This window comes from Strigops habroptila, chromosome 5, assembly GCF_004027225.2.
Source record: "Strigops habroptila isolate Jane chromosome 5, bStrHab1.2.pri, whole genome shotgun sequence".
NCBI classification, from domain to species: domain Eukaryota; kingdom Metazoa; phylum Chordata; class Aves; order Psittaciformes; family Psittacidae; genus Strigops; species Strigops habroptila.
The window spans coordinates 47,634,193-47,656,538 of record NC_044281.2 but is presented as its reverse complement, the minus strand read 5'-3'; the positions used below and the strand labels follow the sequence as shown (position 1 = coordinate 47,656,538).

General features: G+C 34.7%; 1 protein-coding gene across 10 annotated transcripts in view; it reads right to left on the bottom strand.

Annotated features, from left to right (window-relative positions):
* The window catches only part of LRP1B (LDL receptor related protein 1B), a 752,766-nt gene that overhangs the window by 33,079 nt on the left and 697,341 nt on the right, over positions 1-22,346 (bottom strand). For 9 of the 10 annotated variants that reach the window (XM_030487472.1, XM_030487474.1, XM_030487475.1 and 6 more), the window contains 6 exons: positions 19,676-19,899; positions 19,301-19,407; positions 15,850-15,966; positions 13,314-13,487; positions 12,706-12,831; positions 4,410-4,574 (listed from right to left, as the gene is read on the bottom strand). In XM_030487472.1, the coding sequence (XP_030343332.1) occupies positions 4,410-4,574; positions 12,706-12,831; positions 13,314-13,487; positions 15,850-15,966; positions 19,301-19,407; positions 19,676-19,899 (913 nt within the window). Of the gene's footprint in view, positions 1-4,409; positions 4,575-12,705; positions 12,832-13,309; positions 13,488-15,849; positions 15,967-19,300; positions 19,408-19,675; positions 19,900-22,346 lie in introns of those variants that run through there. The other variant, XM_030487481.1, reaches the window with a different exon arrangement.

Genomic DNA, 22,346 nt, shown 5'->3' with positions numbered 1-22,346 from the left:
TCACTGCCAGTGTCTTCATTATGCACCATCATGTCCCAAAATCAACTTGTTTTGCTTATAAAATATAATTAATATATATAAAACCAAATATATATATAGATTATATATATAGAATATAAAAAAACCCCTACTTTAGCTAGAATTATTTTTTGAACAATATTTCATCAATTTTCATTTAGTGGAAAGACAATTTTTTACTCATTTTGATACAAACATCACAATTTTATATGGTTAGACATACTCTTCATACTGTAAGTATAGTACAAATATGTATTAATCTAATTTTGTGAACTAGTTGGATATAGTTATTGTTTTCAAGACATTTTGTAAACTATTGCTCCAACATTTTTACTTCAGACCATAAGGAGAAAGTAAGTGCATTTTTACGGTAACATTTAATTTTTTTCCAAATTCTCATAAATTTGGCCTACTGGAAAGTGTTCATTATTATACCCCAAACTTTTAATTACATGTCTCAGATATGTACCTTTAATTAACTGATGACATTTTCTTTGTTCAATTATTGTAGTTCAATACAACTGTCATAAACTTATAAATTTTAATTAAAGTTGACCCAATCTTTAGCTGTATAATGTTCACACAGGAATTTGCCAAAAGGCTTAGCAGTGAATAAACCAACAGTGAATAATCCCTGAATTGCCAGGGGGATTTGTTTAACAAATTAACATTTGTGTGCAGATAATGAAGTTCTACAACTTAACACATCCAGCGAAGATTTAGCACAATCATGTTTTAAAAAATTAGTAATACTCTGCAAGTTACTTAATTAGTTATCACATTACTATTATGTATTAGGTAGTGAAAGAGAACAGGATTTACACACTGACTAGAATACACACACTCACTAGAAGAGTATTTCATATGCTGCATCATTTTATTTACATCAGAAAATGAGGAAAAATTTGTTGTCAGGATATATCTCCCTCGTTTTTTGAGCCAGAAGCCAAGAGAAAGGCTTCTGACTCCTAGGAAAGCCTCCCAGGAGTGGAGACTCTGCAGAAGCTCATCTCCTTAAATTTACTGGCAGTCCCTAAGCTTTCCAAAGGCCATGTGTGTAGAACGACACTTGTTAGACAGACAGCATCAAAGCTGTTTGAGTTGGATAACATACGAGAATTAATAAGGGCAATCAGAGCTTCTAAGAAAGAGTCAAGCAAGCTGAAATTATCACAGGTCATTTATATCTTGCAGATAGGATTTGGAATTGGCACTTGCACACATATAGCTTCTGCAACTTCCAGAAGGAAAGAAAAGATAACCCACCCCCACAAAAAAAAAAAAAAAAAAAAAAAAGAGAGAGAGAGAAAAAGAAAAAGAAAAAAGAGAAAGATTGAGAAAACAGGTGCAACTTGACTGCACCAGTTTAGCAGGACAGTTTGATGAGCTTATTGTATAATGGATCAAAAGTACAACTGCTGCTTTCTGAGGATCTAGTTGTGAGCACTGTAGTACGGGAGGTGGTATGTGCTGATAGCGTTCTACAATCATTAAGGAAAAACTTGAGCAATTTCTGGTAATAGAGAACCTTTTTATTCCTACATGTAGCGATGCGGATAAACAAAGTAGCATACATTAATGACTCTCATATGAACCTGACAAAGCAGAGCAACTTTGCCTTGAAGGCTGAGACAATGAGAAGCATGTGAGCGAATAAGTGCTGCTCCGCTCTGGATTTCACACCCTCAGTCCAAACTGCGAAAGATTTGCACAGCCCCTGCAGCTAAACGTGTACTCACTGAATGCAGTAAGTGCATGACATGTTTTGCACAGTGCTGTATTTGACCGGAAAGAGAAAACAGTTGTGGCAAAAACACTAGAGGAATTCAGCTTTGTTGACTTATTACAGCTTTCAATGCTTTTGGGGAGTCTGCTTTAGCTTCCTTCTGTAAGATATATAATGGCCTTAGTATATCATGGATTAGATTACACTAGGATGAGGGGACATCTCACTGACATGCTAGTTTGTTTCAGCACGATTTATGGCCTGATACAGATAAGAAACACAGTCTGGTAAGAAATACAGATTTCTTCTTAATAGAATATTTACAGGGTCCAAGGGCTAGGCAGCAAGGAAGATCAGATGTGGACCAATTTGAAAATTTTATCTGGAATGCTGGATGGATTCACTTTGATTTAGAAAGATACGCAGTCATTTTTCAGTCAGCTCCAGCACATGAAAGTTATGGCACAGGCTTCAAGGCATGGCTACCCTCATGAGTTGGAAACGACAGATAGATAGGAAATCTGGCTATTTTGAAACACGAGTATTAAAAACTTGATGAAACTGGGAAAGAGAGCACAGAAGAAGAATATTACTATCAGCAGGTATGAGTAAGAGTCATCAGAAACAGCTCTATGTTAGTCTTGGTTCATAATGGCTTGGCACACTTTGGCCATGTGTGGTACAGTAAACTTTAGTTGCAGTTAAAGGTTTGTATTCCCAAAGTCAGCCAATTAAACAATGAAATGTGGACTGTGGAGATACCCATGCTGGCTCTCCTGCTGCATTTTTGGTGCAGGCACATTATCTGGTTAAGAGCAGCAGAAGTAAGCCTTCATCTCCAGACCCTCTATAGCAGCTAGGCCATGATTAACAATTTAGAAGGGATAGTGAAAAAACCTACTACACTACTCATTTCAGCAAGGCTGAGAGATTTCAGAGCCTGGATTTAGCAGGAAAATAAAAAAATAAAAATATCCAGGTGATAGCATAGCAGTGTAAGCAAGGCAAGTGCTAGCTGCCTGGTAAAGAAAAAAATGAGCTGCTGAAAGTGAGTGAGCCTTGTGGCCACTGCCAAAAGAAAAGGATTAAATAAACCCCTGGGGTCTCTGCAGGATTCAGAACGGAGCTAAGTTCTAGGAGTTAAGTTATTAATTGTATGAACCCTTTTAACCCCACAAAAGAATCAATTAAGTGCCAGACATGTAAAGATGTGGGAGTAAACATCCTCTCTTCAGATGACAAGAAGTTCTGCAAGTTATTTAAATTATCCAGGACTTACTTTCATTCACTTGCATGTGCTCACTAAGCATGCATTGATCTCACTTACATTGATACAAATCTCTGCTTATCATTTGTGTCAATAGTTCCATCAGCTGCTAGAATCAATTTCAAATATAATTAATGAACTTCAATACAAGTAATTCTCATTTTCTAATATTGAGTCATTGTTAGTGATGTTAACTATCAACATTATTAACCCTCAAATATTCAGAACTGAAAAATCCTCTTTGGCATACAACAGGTTGCTAGATTTGCATTACTTGGATTTTTGCCACTGCACCTCAATAAATAAGAGGAGGTTCCAGAGAAGCCAGCAAGTGAAGCAAAATTACTAAATTACACAAACTTAAGTTAATTAGTAAGCAGTAATGAGGAAAACATTTAAGATCTAAGCCCCCTCTGTCACAGAGACTAAGAAACATAACTCTTCCTTACAGGGAGCTCTCTCTGTGCTAAACAGTCACAAATTCGTCTTTTAAAAGTCAGGTGCTTGTACTTTTCTTTCAGCGATCAGTGTTGGTCACTTCCATCGCACAGGACAAAAATGATTCACACCATATTCAGCAGCTGACAGGCTTCTGAGAAGGGACTAGGCAGCAAACTCTTCTTCAGCTTTTCTAATTTGAATCAGTATTTAAATATTCCTTGGAGCAGAAAAGAGAATTCATCTTCTCCTTTATCACAGAATTACTAAATTTTAGAGTGCTTCTTATCACACTTTCCCTCTCTAGCCCAAACACTGATTGCATTATACATGCTACAACAGCTTACATGTCAGGGACAAAGATCAACTGTCAAATACCCACTTTTTGACAGCTAGGATAATCTTCCTGAATATAAGAGATGTAATTTCAAATTCCTTCAGGAAAACAAAGGATCTGAGTTCTGATCAACCAAATCTCCCTGAGAATTATATGAGTAAAATGCCTATTCCATGAATTCCAGTAAGGCGAAGGTAAAAGATTGAGGTCACACAACTCCGTAATTTAAGGTAATATCTCTGTGTATGCAGAAAACTGTTTAGAGGGAGAATTGAGATGAAGAGAAAACAAGATGTGTGGGATTGTTCCAGACATAGTTTGCCTGGATCTTATGCTTTACAATTCCACTTCTACACCTCAAGGTTTGCATCCTTATACTGAATACTTACTTATATGCTCCCTTTCTGGAATGCATCTTAATTCTGCTAAAACAACAAGACACATGAATGAAAAGTACTAATGATTATAAAGTACATATATGGTATAGACTGCTATTTTGCACATGGTTTAAGTACAAGCAAATAAGTTACAAAAAGAAAAAATATCACAAACAAGGAACAAATTGAAACATTTTAATTAAACGCAGGTATAATAGGAAGATAGAGCTGCTCAGAAATATTTACCTAGGAGAGACGCTCCACAGGTTCCTCCATTCTGGCAGTAATTGTAGCAATGATTAGTTTCACACTTTTCACCAGAGTAATTTGGCCAGCAGTGACATCGGGGATCCCCCTTCTCATTTATAATGCACTTTCCTCCATTTTCACAGGTTAATTTGCAGGTATTATCTGCAGCAAGAACACATACATAGAGTTGTTTTCAACAATCCAATTTCATGTAATGGGCAAAACAGAACCTTGCATCTTAAATAATCTCTATCAATGGAGCGGGGGGGGAATCACTTTTCAAAATAGAGAAAATAAACTATCTATCTCTTCTGTTTCTACTGTGCTAGAAAAAAAATTATACACTTAAGAAGACCATAAGCACTGGAAAGGCTGTCAAGAGCTACAGGCAGTGGGGGCTGCGCTACCTTGTACAGCAGTGCTGGGAGCTTGCACCCCACCAAGGTGGGGGCCTCTGCATGGTAGTTATGCTTCACAGAATCATGGAATGATTTGGGTTGGAAGGAACCTTAAAGATCATCCAGTTCCAATCCCCCTGCCATGGGCAGGGACACCTTCCACTAGACCAGGTTGCGCAAAGCCCTCTCCAACCTGGCCTTCATCCACGTGATACTCCAGAAAAGGTGAGCTCCTTAGGATGTAAGTTAGTAATGACTGTATGAATTCTGGTTTGAAACTGTCATTCCAAGTTAAAGAAATGAAAAAATGAATGTTGGTTTCACCCGGCGGATCTCAGAAACCTCCTCAGTCATTTTCTGGTGACCTCAGCCTTTTTCTATTTTATTTTTTTGATCCCTCTTCCACTGTCTCTATTAAGTAACACCCTTCTTAACAAAACCTTATCCAAAATATTTAAAAGAAAATTACTCAGCCTTTAAATCCTCCTTAAAAAATTACAGTTTCATACTAACTTGTTGCTTCTAAATTATATATTTTCTGTTTTATTTTTCTCATCTGCTAAGTCTGCAAAATCACTGAGATGCTGCCTGCTGCTCTGCATTCACTGAGTGTTTATGGCAGCAGTGCCACTGTCTCAGCTGTGAGGTATGAGGTGACACACATTCTGATTAGGCCAGATTCAATCTTTCTATGAAACTGTTTTGCAATTAGAATTGTGCCTGTCTTGGAAACACTTTGAAAAATAAATCTCTACTCATTTCAGTGAACAATATATAAAATCCATTCAATGACACCAACAAGAAATTAATTATAGACTAGCACGCACACAATGCTCAAACATCCAAATAACTGTAATCCTAAGGAAATAGACAAGCATCTTTCCAGCCCAAAACATATTTTTGGCAATAAGACCTTTCTCACACAGAAAAACAAATCCTGAGAAGCCAGACTGCTTCCTAACTAATTGAGCATTTGAGCGTACACGGCTTTCAATAAAAGGGATACCACAAACACTAAGAATTCTTCAGTAATATATACCCCAGCTGCAGATGTTCTGCTGAATTACCCTGTTTTAGTTAAATGAGTAATGGAAAAAAGCCAAGGTTCCCATTTGTCCCATATTTGTTGAGGTCTAACATTGACTGACACAGGCACACCAACTCCTTGATCTTTAAAGAAATACACTGTATTGTAAATGCAAAATTTAGAAACGTCGCATATAGTTTCTCTTTCCTGCCTGTGTATACCCCTTGTTGGCAGGGTCTAGCTGCCTCCATTCACAGCCAGCCCTGAGATAGTGCAGACATGTAACCTGGGATCAAACCTATCTAAACAAAACTTGTGGGAACTGATCATCATCATTCAGGCAATTGCACCTCTCTTAAATTAAGCTGAAACTAAACTAGAAATCTAAAAGTTATTGTGGGGGATTGACTGGCACATGATTATTTCAGGTGTTTTACAATAAAAAAAATTAAATACTGTATGTGTTTAATTTTTCGCTATCCAACCTGCATATATACATGTGCTGTAACAAAGCTACTTCGTATTTGGGAGTTCGAGGATGCCTCAGTGTTTTATTTATTTGGGTGGTTCATTAAATCCTTTGATGTTTCATGAACCATTCTTCAGTTACTCATTATAGAAGTTGTTTAAATAGAAAATGTAGCACATCTTATTGGAGAGAAGGTTTATTTTTGCTTTGCATATCTGTTTTACTTATCATTAGTCATGAGTTTACAGAGCAGAACTTGGTAAAGATGGGATAAATAACACTGAAGTACTGACACGTGCTCATTTTTATGAACCTTTCTGATAGCACATCAAAACCATGTGATATTTCTTTTCTAGATCAATTCTGCAGAATTAAGATATGAAATTAAAAAGAAATTATGAAATTATGACAAACTATGACTTCAAGAGAAAAATAGAGTAATTGAAAAGCATATTTAGAACTATAAAACATGAACTACAAACTTTAAAGTTACCCTAACCACACCAAGAAATACATGCCTTCATATTTTCAGGAAAATATACTGAGGCAAAAACGGCCCACAGTAACAATTCTCTAATCAAACTGGCTTTAAAAGATTGGGACACTCGTGTCATACTTTTAAAACACAATATATGTTATAACTTAACGTAACTGTCAGCTGAGAAGGTTCCTGAAAAAACATAAAAGTTTGTAATATTTTCTGTCATCATAAGATTATTAAAAATTGTCTTAGATTTTGTTCTCTGTAAAACACTTTAAATTCAAGAGTTTCAACACAAATCTAACATGAAACAGAGGAAAGTTACTACAACAATTCTGGACTCTAAATAAACTAAGAAGTAGGACTGAAAGCTTTAATAGATAAGCCAGTTTTAAAATACTATGGTAAACTTTTAACGACATATGAGTTTTAATGCTGCTGCTTTGTTGTCTGAAGGTAAATACAAGAATCAAATTACTTTTGCTAATTCACATCAACTAAGTACAAAAAAGGAGCAGATGCATTTGTATGGGCGACACGAGCAGAATGGTTCCATAGGAAGAAGAATAATACAGGAGAAAACCACAGAAGAATTGTTACGAAAAGGTGAATACTCTTAACGTGAATTACTGAATAAAGACCTCTGCAAGAAGAGCTGGGAACAGCTCTAGTAAGTCCCCATTCTTGGAACAAAGTTTAAAAATAAATAAATTGAGAAAGTTTCAATCTGGAGTCAAGTTAATACTTCTTTGAGCTTGGTGGAACTTCTACTCAAACACCCCTCAGCTACTCTTTACTTCTGCAATTACAGTAGTAAATCACTTCACTTGTTATCCCACTCCTAGTCTACTGGATCTAGTCTCCTAGTCTACTCCCAGCTACTTGATAGTGCTAATATGAAAGGAAGGATAGGGCATAGGTCATGTATTCTCTCCTACTCTGGCTGTGTAGTCTTCAGCTGCCCTGATTTGCCTATTTCGATCTTAATATATCTTCAATAAAGAATCGAATAGCTTTGATTTCCAGTTTTTCTTCTTGATATGACTGTTTGACACAATCATTAATGGACTTCTGCTCCACCTCTGACTCCTTACTTTAACTGAAAGTAAAGGGAAATCTTACAAAGAAGAATGCGCTGTGAACTCTACTGGTATTTTTTTCTTCACTCAATTTTTTGATATTCCATCCCTATCCCTCCAATCACACAAACACACACCTTTTATTGGCATGTCTGTAATAACCCTTTCTTTCTTGAGAAAAATGAATCTTACTTTTTGATTCTTTTTTCCCTTTGAAATATCCACTGATTCTGGACTAGGCAGCTAAATGGAGAGATGACATTATAGAGCACAAGGTCTGTGAACTCCATTCCTTGGGACAAGAACAGTTTCCCTCCCAACAGCAGAAAAAACTCATGGGGCAGAAAGATATTCGTTCTTGTCTATGCTTCAGACTAGGGTGTAGGTCACCCTTCCAAATGCAGAGTTCTAATGTTACATTAAGTTTGCATAAATCTTCCTGTCCCTCCAGATGAGGGTCTTATTATCTGCCAGTTTTCCATATGATTAAATTTATTAGAACAAGGTGTAATCCCAAATTTTGTCTGAATGCTCTAAAACCGTCCTCTTTGTTCTCCCTTCACGTTTGTTTTCTTTTAAAAATCTGTTCGCTTTACAAAGTTAAATGGAAGAGAAAGACTAAGGAAAGGATGCACATTGAGAAAAACTAACCAACACCTGCTGCAATGTAACCCATTTTCTTCTGTTCTGGGAAATATCAGTCCCAATGGTAACCCCTTTGTAAATACAAAAGATGTTGCTGTAAACAAAAGATTTTTTCCAAACCAGAAGCAGATTTCTGTGGGAAGCCTCTTCTATTTGATGTCTAAAAAGACTGAAAGCAGGAGAAAACCCAAGAAGATGATAGCATCGACTGACCTGCCATAGCTTCTGCTAGTACAGCTCCCTGAGGCAGACTTTGTGGGTGAAAAGAAGGTATACAAGGATTAACCTCTACGTCCCCAGCCAAAGCACCTTGTCTGCCATCTAAGCGTGCACTAGGCAAGTCCCCATAGAAATGAGCTGTAGGATACACCATGACAGATTAAATGTTTCTTCTCTTTTCACAAGCAACATCAGATTTGAGTCTTTGGAATTTTTCTTAGGCTTTTCATTCAGCCAAGAGAGCACAAATATTCTCTCTTAAAATGAAAGTGATAAACATGCAGCTCTGGAATATGGAACTCTTGGAAGTGTTCACTACTTTTGCTCACTCAGCTGTGGCACACACTGTCTTCCACCCGTTCATGTCTGTTTTCATCCTCTTGATACGTTTTGAGCTTCATTGTGCAACAATTAGACACAATAACTCTAACGCATGCAAATCCAGTGGTCTCTCTTAAGAAAATGAAGTACTCCTCTACCCATTTGAAAACTAAAAGGTATCTTCTAAACTGAGAAAGTCAGGGCTGCTATAGTTAATAAACAAAACACAAATGAACTATGCTTTGTCAATCATAATCATCTAAAGAGAAATGAGATGGAAGTTTATCTAAGAACACACAGGAACTTGCTTTATTATAAAAACATTCTGAATGATACAACATACATGTTGTGATAAGTCTTGCTTGAAAAAGCCAACTCAAACCCAAAAGCTGTTTCTCAGCAGTTGCGCGAGATGCTCGTGAAACAGCTGTTCAAAGCAATCTGAATTCAGTCTTAAAGAAAGCCCCTGAGCATTCAATATTTAGAATTCCTCATCTAAGACTTATGAAGAAAAATCAACTCAATGGATCAAGCTAGTAGTAATATTACGCAGAATTTCAAGACTTAGCTCAGTTTTCTTTCTTTAACTGCCACCCTACCACGACCCCCCAACAAACCAATGAACAAGACTGAGTAATTTTTTGGGATACAGTCTAAAGAAAAAGAGCAAGACTGAGATTACCTCCCAGTCACCAACCTTAAGGTAGACAGAGTAATAAGAAATTGTACAAAGCGTGCAAGGTGTCTTTACAATAGTCATGACAAAAACTGCCAAAACGAAGAATGTCATAATAATGTTGAAAATTATCATTACTTGTTTGAAGGCGTTTTTCAAAAGGATAGAGACATATGCATTGTCAAAACAGAATCTTCAAACATAGACTCTCCTGGGGGCACTATTCAAGATGAATGGGATGTGGAGATGGATGTCCCATTTTGACTCTGTCAAGTCACTGAAATCTACTACTAGTTTCCTTACTACATTTTAAGACCCAAACCATTTAAAAGACACTACAAAGTATTACAAATGTTCAATATACTACTGTTTACGATTGTAACTTGAATTATATATTATTCAGAAAGTACAATTTAGTCACACTAGTTCTTGATATCCACAATTACTACTCATTTGTGACATTAAAAGTCTTCTTACATGACTTGAAATAGCTACTGTGCAAATACAAAACAACCAGTACAGCTCACTTCTATTGCTACATGAATGATGTCCACTGAAAGAGATTTGAAAAGTTTGAGTTTTCAGATGTGTATATCAGTGGTAGTACATTTCTGAACATATAACATAGACTGTATGTAAATTATTGTAACCTATCTACTATACAAATACTGGATTATGATCAATCCACTTACAAAGCCAAATTAATATATCAGTTAAAAAGTGTTTCACAGATCCTCATGTCTCAAATCAAAATTTCTGAATTTCATTCTTTTAGAGACAAACCAGAAGACAACCAAAATCAACAGGAATATTTAAATTGACTTTGAATCAATATTTCACTGCAGGCAAACAAAAAAACCCACCTATATAACCTCCCTTTGGATTGTAAGGTAACTCTTCTACAATATACAGGTTTTGACAGCCATGTAAGGCAGGAATTGCTAGGTTTGGTTACTGACATCCATAACTGTGACAAAAATGCTCTAAGACAATGAAGACAATCTAATGCTAGATTAAAACAAGCTGAATGAATATGGCTTGGAATATTTAATATACATTTTCTAGCACTTCCTAAGAAAAGTAAAGGAAGACTGGCTCTCTTTCTTTCTTTTTTTTTTTTTTTAATTATTCCATACTGTATAAACTCCTAAAGGAAAAGAACCTGATTTAGAACTCGACTTGTCTTTTGTTTGCAGGCTATTAGCAACCTACTTGAAATATAACTGTAATCAGAAAACTAAGAAACACTATTTTAGCAGCCCTTTAAACAGGTATAACAGATATTGCAGTTGTGGGACGATACTGAAATGTAGCAACATATTAAAAATGCTTTTCTAGGCATTTTCTGTCTATCCATAAAAATTTACAACCAGCAGTGAAAATGATTTAAAAGCCTCTTTAGATCTTTAATAAAAACGTAACTTCCTGAAAACTCTACAATCACATAATACTTTGCCTCACTAGTAAAAATGTAGCATTACTGAAACGATGGGTTCAAATCACTACCAATTACCAGTGAAAAACAATATTCTTTTATCTGTCCTTTCTTCAACACCGAAGTAGTAACTATGGGTAATTTGAAATATTTTTTAGGTGGTACTGTATCAGCAGAAAATCTTGACAAGAATCCATCTCAGATGAACCAAGACTTGACACTTGGAGGGGCAGGGAGGTGGAATGTTCTTTGAAGACAGAAAGTGTTGAGACTAATTTGTCTCAACAGTTAGAAACCTTGTTAGAAACAGATACTAGTGTTTTCTATTACATCTACTTCAGTGGCATCACTTCTACCCTAACAGTGGAAACTGTTGTAAACCAGCTGTAAACTACTTTAAATAATTGTATAACTATTATATATATGTGCATTGATAGGTATTCAGTGAAGGGTGCACAGTAATAAAGCTTTATTTCCTCTATTCTTGACAGAGCATAGTATAGTACATATAAAAGTTGCGTTGGTACCGTAAATACACTCCATACAATGTACTCCTTCATAAGCAAAAACCATGAACGGGTCTGTTACCTAGTACAAATTTTCTAATATTGTTCTACTCTGTAAAATATTCTTAAATTTCCTGAGAAAGAGGAATGCTGCTGGACAGGATAGTTTTATTTCATTAATACTACATCATAAACCACTAAACCAGAGTAGAGTTAATTCAAGATTTAAAGACCAGGCAGTATAAATAGGTGAGATTTTCTCCAAAGAATAATGACATTTCAAGAAAATTAAATTAATCTCTAAATTGAGCATTTTAAATACTGAGGATCTCAAAAAATGTATTACTTATATTTCTGAGCCTGGAATTAAATATTAGAAAAACATCCTACTACATTCTGACTTCTCATACATAAGAAAACCTATTCTATGATTTCTAGAACCTTTTAAAATTCAAGCTCACTAAGAATCCATTCCAGCAGTCTGACCACCTTAGGTTTGGCCTCAGTTAGAGTGGGAATAGTTTTAGACTATTTAATAAACTCTTCGGAAAAGAAGATTCCTCCCCCTCGCCTCGCCCCCACTGCGTGCCCTCAAATTTAGCAAGAACTTAGTAGCTTTTTTACAATGAAGTCTTCTTTCATGTGCCTTGATATTAGTCATTATAAATGTTACTGAAAGATACAATTTTAGATAAAAATATTTCAGTTGTTTTTTCTTTTTTAGCCAGTTACTTCAAAGTCGTCATTATTTGCTATGTTGCTGTTACTGTCTTTTGACTATTGCTGCAGTCTAAGCAGAGGTGTTTCTTAATGGTCTTTAAGGTTATTTTTTGTCTTCTGAATGGCTAATGTTTAATTTGGAATCCAAACCACTTCAGACCTTTTCAAATTTCTTTTTATCTATTTATACTCACATTCCCTTTTAAATATCATCTTATATCAGGTATCTCTTGACTCACTGACAACCTAGTCTTTTGCAGTGAGAAAAAGTGACCATTTGTTTATTTTCTGGTTCTCATGCAGTTTCTAATACCTACCTAAGAGGCTCTGATCAATGCATGTTCCATTCACCAGTGATTTTCCTTCTGGACAAGCACATGTTGCACCAGAAGGGTTGAGTAAACAGATGAATTCACATGTAAGGTCCAAGCACGGATTTGGCACTGTTTAAAAACACAAAATATTAAAAATATTTATTCTTTGTTTAGAATTACACTGTGTTCTAAAAGTAGGAAAAAATAAATAACCAGATTCAGACATTCTGATACACTTCTAATTACCAGGATATCAAGAGCCTAAAGTCAGTGAGCACACTCATTTAACTGGCAGTGCGAGACTCATACCAGGATAAAATTTATTCCAGTGACAAAAAATGTATTCATAATAAGTAGTAAAAAAACCTCATCTGATTGTGGCTAGAGGTACTTGTATTCAGCAAACATTTGTCCAATGTCCTTTCAAATGAGAGAAAATGCATCAAAAAAATCTAAATCAAAATTATATAGAGAAATATGACTAAATCTATTTCCACTTTGTACAATCAGGTTCTGTTTTATATTTATACAACTTGGTTACTTCCTCCCGCTCCCACCTCCCCAGGGTGAATTTGTTCAGTATTGAGTTTAAATTAATTATGCTTACTCACAGTCCATTTGTTTGTAACGGTGAAAAATCAAGGCACTTTTTGCTTTATCAACATCCACGCTTAGATATTCTACAAGGCTCCTGCCAAATTTGTGTACTCTAAATGCACCATTTTTAGGACTTGCTCCATATATGTAATCCTCAAAAATGTCAATTCTATGTGGATGCAGTAAACCTTAAATAAAAATGAATAATAAATACAAATACATATTCAAATGATAAACAACTTGGGTTTAATAATAACAACTTCAATTGCATTACTGCTATTACCACCCAAATGACATCATTATTCAGACAGCTTGTTTTGTACCCACAGAGATTGCCTTTAAAAAACCAATCTGCTTAAAAGGAACACTTTCCATACTACAAGTGAAATCTCAAGCTTTGTATTAGCTTTCTACACATTTCAGCCTCAGAAACCAGTTGATTATTGAAAAGCAGGGAAAATCTACAATAAAAATTAGCTAATGAGAATGTACTTAGGTACCACACTTTAACTAGAAGTACGCGTGGAAGAAACAGATTATTTTGCTGTACATTAAAGAAACTATTCTGACAAAACATTTCTTAAGCTCCTTAATATATTTCAAATGTTAGCTTTCATGCTATACTTGATTCATAATTATTGTAAATTAATGCAAAATAAAATGTTAAGACTCCACCAGTTCCTCATTTTTAAGAGCTACAAGTGCCGATTAGATCACATAGTCGGATTTCCTATGCACAACCAGCTGTGGAAATTCACACATTTACCCACATAGCAAAGCAATAGCTTCTGACTAAAACATCTTTGCCAGAGATGTATCTTTTCTTGATTTGAAACTATAAAGCAACAGAATCTATCATTCCCTGTGACACCTTGTTTCTACTATTATCCCCATTTACTGTAAAAATGGTTTTATATTTCACTTGTATTTATCCAGTTTCAATTATCAGCCTTTATTTGTTCCTACTGTTTTCCAATGTATCAATTTTTGGTACTCAATGAGAAAATATTTATGAATTCTATTTTATGCTTGTTTAATTAAATAGGTTGCAGCGTTTAGTCTCATTACTAAGCAAGTTCTAAACTCCTCCAATTTTCCTTTTGTCCTGTTTCTATTTTTTCCATAATTACTACAAAGGTCAACAGGAGACTTTGCTTTAGTTATCCTGTATTTCAGCATTAAATGCTAGGTATGGAAGCAACAAAGTCTCTACATTCCACTTTCCCTTTTACAAACCCCAAATTTGCTGTGTTTGGCAGCCCTTCATACTATTAAAAAAACCCAAAACAACAAAACCCCTTCATGCTATAAAATATTTTCAAAGTCATCAATTTAAATGCCTTCTATTCTGTAGCACTGCTGCGTGGGTTTTTTTTTTCTCTCTCTTGAATAACCTCCCATTTATTCTTAAAACAAGAATGACTACTGACACACATTAAAACACAATCTAGGACACTCTGTCAATCTTTGTACCAGCCACAAACACTGAACATGAGTACTAAATGTGTGTTTTGTGATAGATTACAGCAAAGCCACCATGAAATACTATAACCAAAGGAGGTGCAACCAAAGTTATGAGGAGGAGTTACTCTCTTCTACAATCTTTTGTCAGGCATCTGTACAGAATGGTTCACTGTTAGAGGAGGTTTTAGTCAGATCCCTGCACCCAAAGTGGTAATTCTTGAGATGACTACTTCCATGTACATTAATCCAAGTTGTGAAATAAAATGGTATTAAAATGGAGTAAAATGATTTAAATCTCGTCCTGCTCAGTTTGGATTATGGCAGATTATCTTTCAGAACTCCCTGGTGAATTCCATATGATTAGTTAAAACACTCAGTAGCATTAAATGTAATATCATCCTGATGAAACTCCCTACCAGTTGCCCAAGAAGCAATACTCCAAAAAAAGGCTGCTTTCAAATTTATTTTTTTTAATGTTTCCTCTCCTTTTGACTCGAATTTACTGAATTATTACATATATTATCAAATTGTTGAAAAGTCAACATGCAATTCTATAAAAAACAAAGTTTGCTTAACCAGAGTCTCTTTTCTTATGAAAAGAACTTTCCTCATTCACATTCTGCTAGCAGAATTCTGTGATTACTTACTGACATGAAAGCCAAACCCATTATTTTTCCCAGAACTTATTCACGTCCACTTTCTATAAACTATACAATTCCTGCGCAATGCAGACAGCTCTAATTTCTAACTAGTCAAAGTGCTCCTGTTTCTATACAAGTCCAAGTGAAGCCAAGCTTAAATATTAATCACAATGTTATTTGATAATATCTAAAATATCAGATAACGAACTTTGCACTTACCACTGAATCTTTGTTCCCACAAAGTAACTTTATCAGATTATTTTAAAGCTAAAATTATCCTACCTTACATATCTATTTGATTAGATAATATCTGAAGTATTATCTAACAAAAGCAATGAATATTACTTAATCACCACTGCTTTTTGCTTACATAGTTTCTCCAAATAGTGAAATTTCATCCAAATAAAATAAAATAGAAATCATGTTATATAAAAGCTATCCATACCTTGTTTAGTGCTCACAGACACAACTGAATCAGAACCATCAAAAAGAACGCTGCCAATAACAGATAATTCAAAATCAGCCCAGAACAAACGCTGACTGAACTGATCAACTACGAGACCTACAAAGAAAAAAAGTTCAAATCAGTATATAAAACCTGAGAAAGAAATAATATTTTTATATAAGTGTACATTTTTATGCTATTCATATTCTTATGAACACAAAATATGGTGACAATGAAGACATGACTGCAAACTAAGAGCGACAAAATTTAACACCTGCTGCTTAAACCTTCCCCTTGAGGCAACTGTGGTTTTTCACTTTCTTTAGCTTACTCTTCCAGGGTCAGTACCTTTTCAAACCCATCATCCTCAGGAGGTAGAGATATATACCAGGTGAGAAGTAAACATAGATTCTAATCTGGTAATTTGCTCTATCAACAAAAAAAATCTATTACGACTATAATAGATTTCTAAGCAGTAGCACCAGTTTGACCAAGCAGTAGCACCAGTCTGACCTTGCATTAAAAGCAAGTCATTCAGATTTCATAGAGCCTTCCTAACCTATCCTGTTTCCACAAGCATGTAATTGTGAGGTTTCTAATAATCAATACTTCACAAGCAGTAATTAGCATGGAATTAAAAATCAAACCACTCCGATTACATTAATGCTGCAAGACTTCAACAGCAGTATGTATATGACAGATGTATATATTCACATAAATACGAAAAGAAAGCACAAGGGTGACAGAGCTCAAATAAGAATAGCAGATAACGTGACTACCCAGCCTCCAGACAGTAACTAAATAGTTAAATCAAGCAGTCCATGTTTCATAGCGGATGATTACAAGATTAATATGCCATTTTAGGTAATCTCAAAAGTTTCAACCTGAAAAAATACTGGAACCATAAAATAATTTAATACTGAGCTTTTGAAGCTTTTTTTAATACTTTTTTGAAGTATTTTAATAACAATGGGAAAAAGTATCTTTCTTTCTACTTATGTAAGTAGGTAAGTCAGAAAAACTACATCAAAAGAAATTATACATAATAGCAAAAACATTCCTCTTAAGGTCATAAATTAATCAGCCACAGATAGATGAGAGGAAGCGAAGGAAGTCTGATGCATAGACCAGTGAAATACGTTTACATTTGCAACTCCATTAAAAAAAAAAATTAACATCCTCTTTAAAAGAAACACTGGTATTCAGACATACAGCTAAAGTGAATAATTTCTGGTAAAAGATAATCACAAGGTGTCAACTCTGTGTGATACATGGTACCTATAAGGGAGAGTATTTTAGAAGCAGTCCCTACTCTCCAGCTTTAAATTATTCTTCGCATTTCAACCATAATATTTAAATCTCAAATAACAAATAAGTAACATTCTCAATACATCTTTCACAGAATCAGAGATAACAATGTAAAAAAATAGTTATTTTTTGTTTTATACATATGGCAGTCCTGTGATAGCTGTTATAATGTAAATCCTGTAAAGTCAAGCCCAAATGCTCAAACTCTCAGCCTCTCTTACTTGAAATAGGACAGGCATATTTAGTAATAAATTCAAGAGTAGTGGAACACAGCTGTTTAGTAAAATCTTAAACTTCATTTAAACAATAGTAGTAAAGTCTCATTTGGGAGGAAATATTAAAGGCTTTGCATTCAGTTTACAAAGACATGGACCTGTGTGAAATATACAAAAAAACCCCAACTCCATAAATGTCTACTTTCTACCATGAAGTAACAGAAGAAAAGCACAGAAGGATGCCACAACCGTGTTTTCAGACAGAAGGCATAGGAAAATGCAATACTGTCACAAGGTGTTTCTGAAATTTCCTCTTTGCAAAGAATGCTCGTTTTTGGTAACTCTGCTGATTTTCTTAATCTTCATTTTATTCATCCTTGTAAGGAGGCAGAGGTCTGGCTAAATGTTTATATGAAACTTTGCTATGTAAAATATATGAAAGAAAATTTTATGAAGAAAAGCTTTTTCATTTCTGCTTCTGGTAAGGTAAGAAGTAAATACTTGCATTTTCAGATAAGTTTGATACCATTATTACCTACAAAATTCAGTAAATTCACTAATTCAATACCGAGAGCCAAAAAAAAAAAAAAAAAAAAAAAATGTGCGGGGGAAATGTTCGAATGCGTTTTTATGTTCAAGAAAGTGATGACTGGCTCTGTAGGACATAACCTTGGCAATCAACTAAACTAATAATAAGAGACAAAAAAAACCAAACAATCCCAGCAATTAGAACTAAATCTCATGATTTGTATATCTGATATGTTCAGAGTGTTTTATATAAAAACTTCAGCAAAAAAAAATGCAACAACTCTGATCAACATAAATTTCTGTTGTCTTTCAGTTTGAATAATCAGAAGTGTCTTACTGAATTTACTATTATGTATTTTTTATTCTTATTACTATTGTGCTTCTTTCTTACCTAAGGCGCATAAGTTTCCTATTCTCAAAGCTTTCCTTAACACCTATGTAATTTCTTAAGTTGCTGTATTTCAATCTAATCATGTCAATAAAGAATGTCAATAATCCCCTTCAAGGGATGAGCATAAATTTACATACACGACACCTTAAGTCCACCTTAGCATGGAACTTGACCGATGTTAAAGTATTATTACTTGTTGCTGTGACAGTGGCAGTTTCTGAGACACTCAGATGTTCAAACAGCATCCTCCTGAAAGAAGCCTATGTTTCAACAAATATGCGTACCAAAGTTGGACAACCTCTAATTTGCAATGCAGTAACAAATTATCATTGTAAGCCTGAAAAGACATCAAATACTGCAGTATAAATGGGTCATGAAGAAAGTAGTTGTAGTTTCAAGGTAGGATGTCGCTATTTAGGAGAGACATATTTCGTTCTGGATTTATCATTTCCTTTGTCATATAAATTATTTTTATCTTGCCAATGAAGTCTTAATGGTAATTCACGAGACCTCAACATGTACTGTCAAGCTTCAAAATAGTTTGGTAAAACATGGAGATAACTAACTTGTTGTTTCTGTGAATACCTAAACTTTGTTTCCTACCATTTTGCAGTGTATTCAGGAAAGTAACTAGAAAAGGCTGTGAGATTTCAAATACATTCTTAAAAAATTTGTCTCACCACTAATTGGTGTTCCTTTAATTGATTTTGCTTGTTCAGTGTTATTGAACAAATCATATTTTAACTGATTATACGTAGTCCTTTGGTATCGCTTTGTAAAATCATCATATTAAACTTTGTATGAAAGTTCAAGTCATATTAAGATGTATGATTTGAAAAGAGAGGTAAGAATTTGATTAGTAACTGCCTATGAATAACCAGAATACATATTTTTAAAAGGTTGGTGGTTTTTTTTTTTTTTTTTTGCAAACGGAGAAACGGGAATTCAGCCAACAAATTTACATGAGTTAGGAAGTGCCATGTAATTAAGAAAAATGGATAAGTTGTACCTGTAGGTCTTTGTAAATTCTTTTGAACCAATATCCTTCTCAGAGTACCATCCATAGATGATTCCTCTATGTGAGAGCGATCCCCAATAACTGTCCAGTACATCATCCTGAAAGTATTAAGCATAAAAAAAATAAGCAGGATGCCTATGGAGAAACTCAAAACACTTCACTGATACTAAATTATCATCAGCCTTTCAACCTACCTGCAAGATGGGAGAGAACTCATCCTGATTTACATATAGGTAAATTGAGCAGGAAAGTTAAGTAAATGACTTGGAAAAGTTTAGACATTTGTAGATGTAAGTTTATTTGTCTCACTCTACTTTGCATTTTTGTTTGAATTACTAAAAGAGAGTAATGTTGACATATACATACCCCTTTTTAGGATTTACAGCAATTGCATACGGTTCTCCTGCCATGCTTGTAAGGAGTCTTGTACAGTTTGGTCCATTCAATTGACCTACATTGATGGAGTATCTCAGACTAGTCCAATGAGTTGTATAATAGCTGAACCAATGCATTCTGGAATGATCAGTCCAGTAAATATTTCCAGCAACCCAGTCAACAGCAATACCCCTGGGTCTTTTGAATTCTGGACACTAAAAGGAACAGATGTGTAAGTTAGATTTATGGAAATGATCTTTCACAGCAGCTGCAAAGTTACAGATTTATGTAACTTTTCACAGGTAAGTAACTTTTATCCTTAATGTGGTGAAATATTTTAAAATGCTGCATTGGAAAGATATAAATACTACCTGTAGAAAATAAGCTCTAAGTGATCTGCTGACAGTTCTATTCAATGCAGAAAAATAAGTTACTGTTTTAAAACAGTTTTCTCTAGTCTAAGGATACCTACATTAAGAAAAAGGCATTTAGGCATGAATTACTTGAACTACTGATAGTGAAGCAAATAAATGTTACATACTGTAGCTCAAAAGAAAAGGAAAATGAAGAATTAAGGGTATACAGCTATTATACTCCAAGCAGAACTGTGCTACAATGTCCCATCCCAAAGCCTTCAGTAAAAAAGGTGCTTGAGACCCTCCTGAGGTACAGCTGCTCAGCAGTCTGTCAAGGATAAATAAAATCACTGCATTTAGAAAACGGCACAGAAGTACCCCTGTATTCTGACCAATACTAGTATGCAATTAAAAGGAATTTTTTACTTCTCTTCCCTTGCTGCTAACTGTTCCCGTGTTCCACCACTGTTTGAAACTAGTTAGTGCAATATTCAGCTTCACATGTAAAAGAGGCTTGACTGATTATAACTTCAAAATTATGAACTGTGGTATCTCTGTCATGATTTCACAGTTATCATTAAGGTCTTTATCCTAAAAAATGGTCCTATGGATAGAAGTTCATATTGCAAATAGGAAATATATATAAATAATTTTCTCAAGTTTAGTAGAATTCCTGCAGAGGAGTAAAATCTGTAAAATAGGACTACCCAACTATTTCTAACATGAATGCAGAATAAGAAAAAATTCAAGACCTGCAAGAATTAAATACATAAGCAATCGTTTGCCTGTTTACCTAGAACAACATCAATTATGAACAAAAATGTCTATTACTTGGCAAATGTAGTAATGGAATGCTACTAAGCTATGTAACTAAAAATCAGGGAAGAAATCCTATACTAACTTGTTTTCCTCAGGTGCCAGAGTTCCCTAATACTGCAAGACATTTGTAGACTATTTTAATCATAATATAAAGGTCATTTCATTCTCTAGGTGAAATAATAGAACTGCAAAGGTGAATTTAGATACTTCATTGTTCATAAACCTTTATTCTGCAAAAATGTCTCAGAATGCATACTCTAAAGATATACAGAACCCTGACTTTCTATTTAGATGAGTATTAAAGCAGCAAAATCAATCACTGCGTTTACAAAACAGTATTTCTTTATAAACAGGGTCATAGACACTTTTTAATCAAAATAACGTATCAAAGTTCTTTGTTATGATATTTGCAGCATATGGTTCCAGAGATACCACAAAAATAAACTTCTCCCCCCCCCAAGAAATGTAGTATTTGCATGCAACAACCTTTTTTTTTTTTTTTGTTTTGTTACATTATCCAAGCAACATTCATGTAAAGGACAAGATACCGAAAAATATGGGTATTTGCAGATAAGCACAATTGTATTTTTAATCCAAACTCCTTTTAATTCTGGGTAATATTCAGGCACTTGTGTCAAGAACCCTCTCACACCTGGAGACTGAAAGGGTTAATGACACTGGCCTACAAGGAGGAACCAAATATTATTCTAAAAGGAAAGCAGCTATCATGGATGACACAGTCCCTTGTCTTTCTGTGGACTGTAGAAGAACCACTGTTGACAGTACAACTACTTTTTTTGGTATCAGGTAAGGACATGATGGGAGTTACCATGCAGAGTGAGAGATAGTTCCCCAAAAGCTGGTCTAGGAGCAAATAAGACAAACGAATGTCCTAAAAAGATTCCAGAACAAGGTTGGGTTGCTTATTAACACTGACCCTTTTCATTCTTCTCAACTATGCAGAAGTGAAATTCCAGTAATGCTGTGGTGCATATTAAAGATCAAACGAACAAGGATATAACCAGAACAAATATAAAGGAGCCATCTGGTGTAAGATGTAAAAAAAGAGAATAAAAACCACTAGCTGATGCTATGGCTGTGTAATTCTCAGTTGTGTTCATTAAATTTCAGCCTAGCTACATCTTATTTCTGATGTGTTATGCATCTTTTCATACTGTCTAGGAAAATTACTTACTGTAAATGAGCTTTTACCTAATGGCTTATTTGGATTATGCTAATTTTGAAGAATGATTTTGCATACAGAATAAGGATGAAAATACAGGAACAAAATCACATTACTATTTTCTACAGTTATTTTAGCCCACTTTGATGCTAAATAAAATGTACTATATCTTATTAGAAAAATAGGGGTTTGAAGCCTAATTGCCTTTTATAGTATGGTATATTATAGTCTCCGCATAACTACAGACTGTGTCAGCCTGATGACTTTTGATCAGAATTGCTACCTATTGTAAAACCTGTTTTAA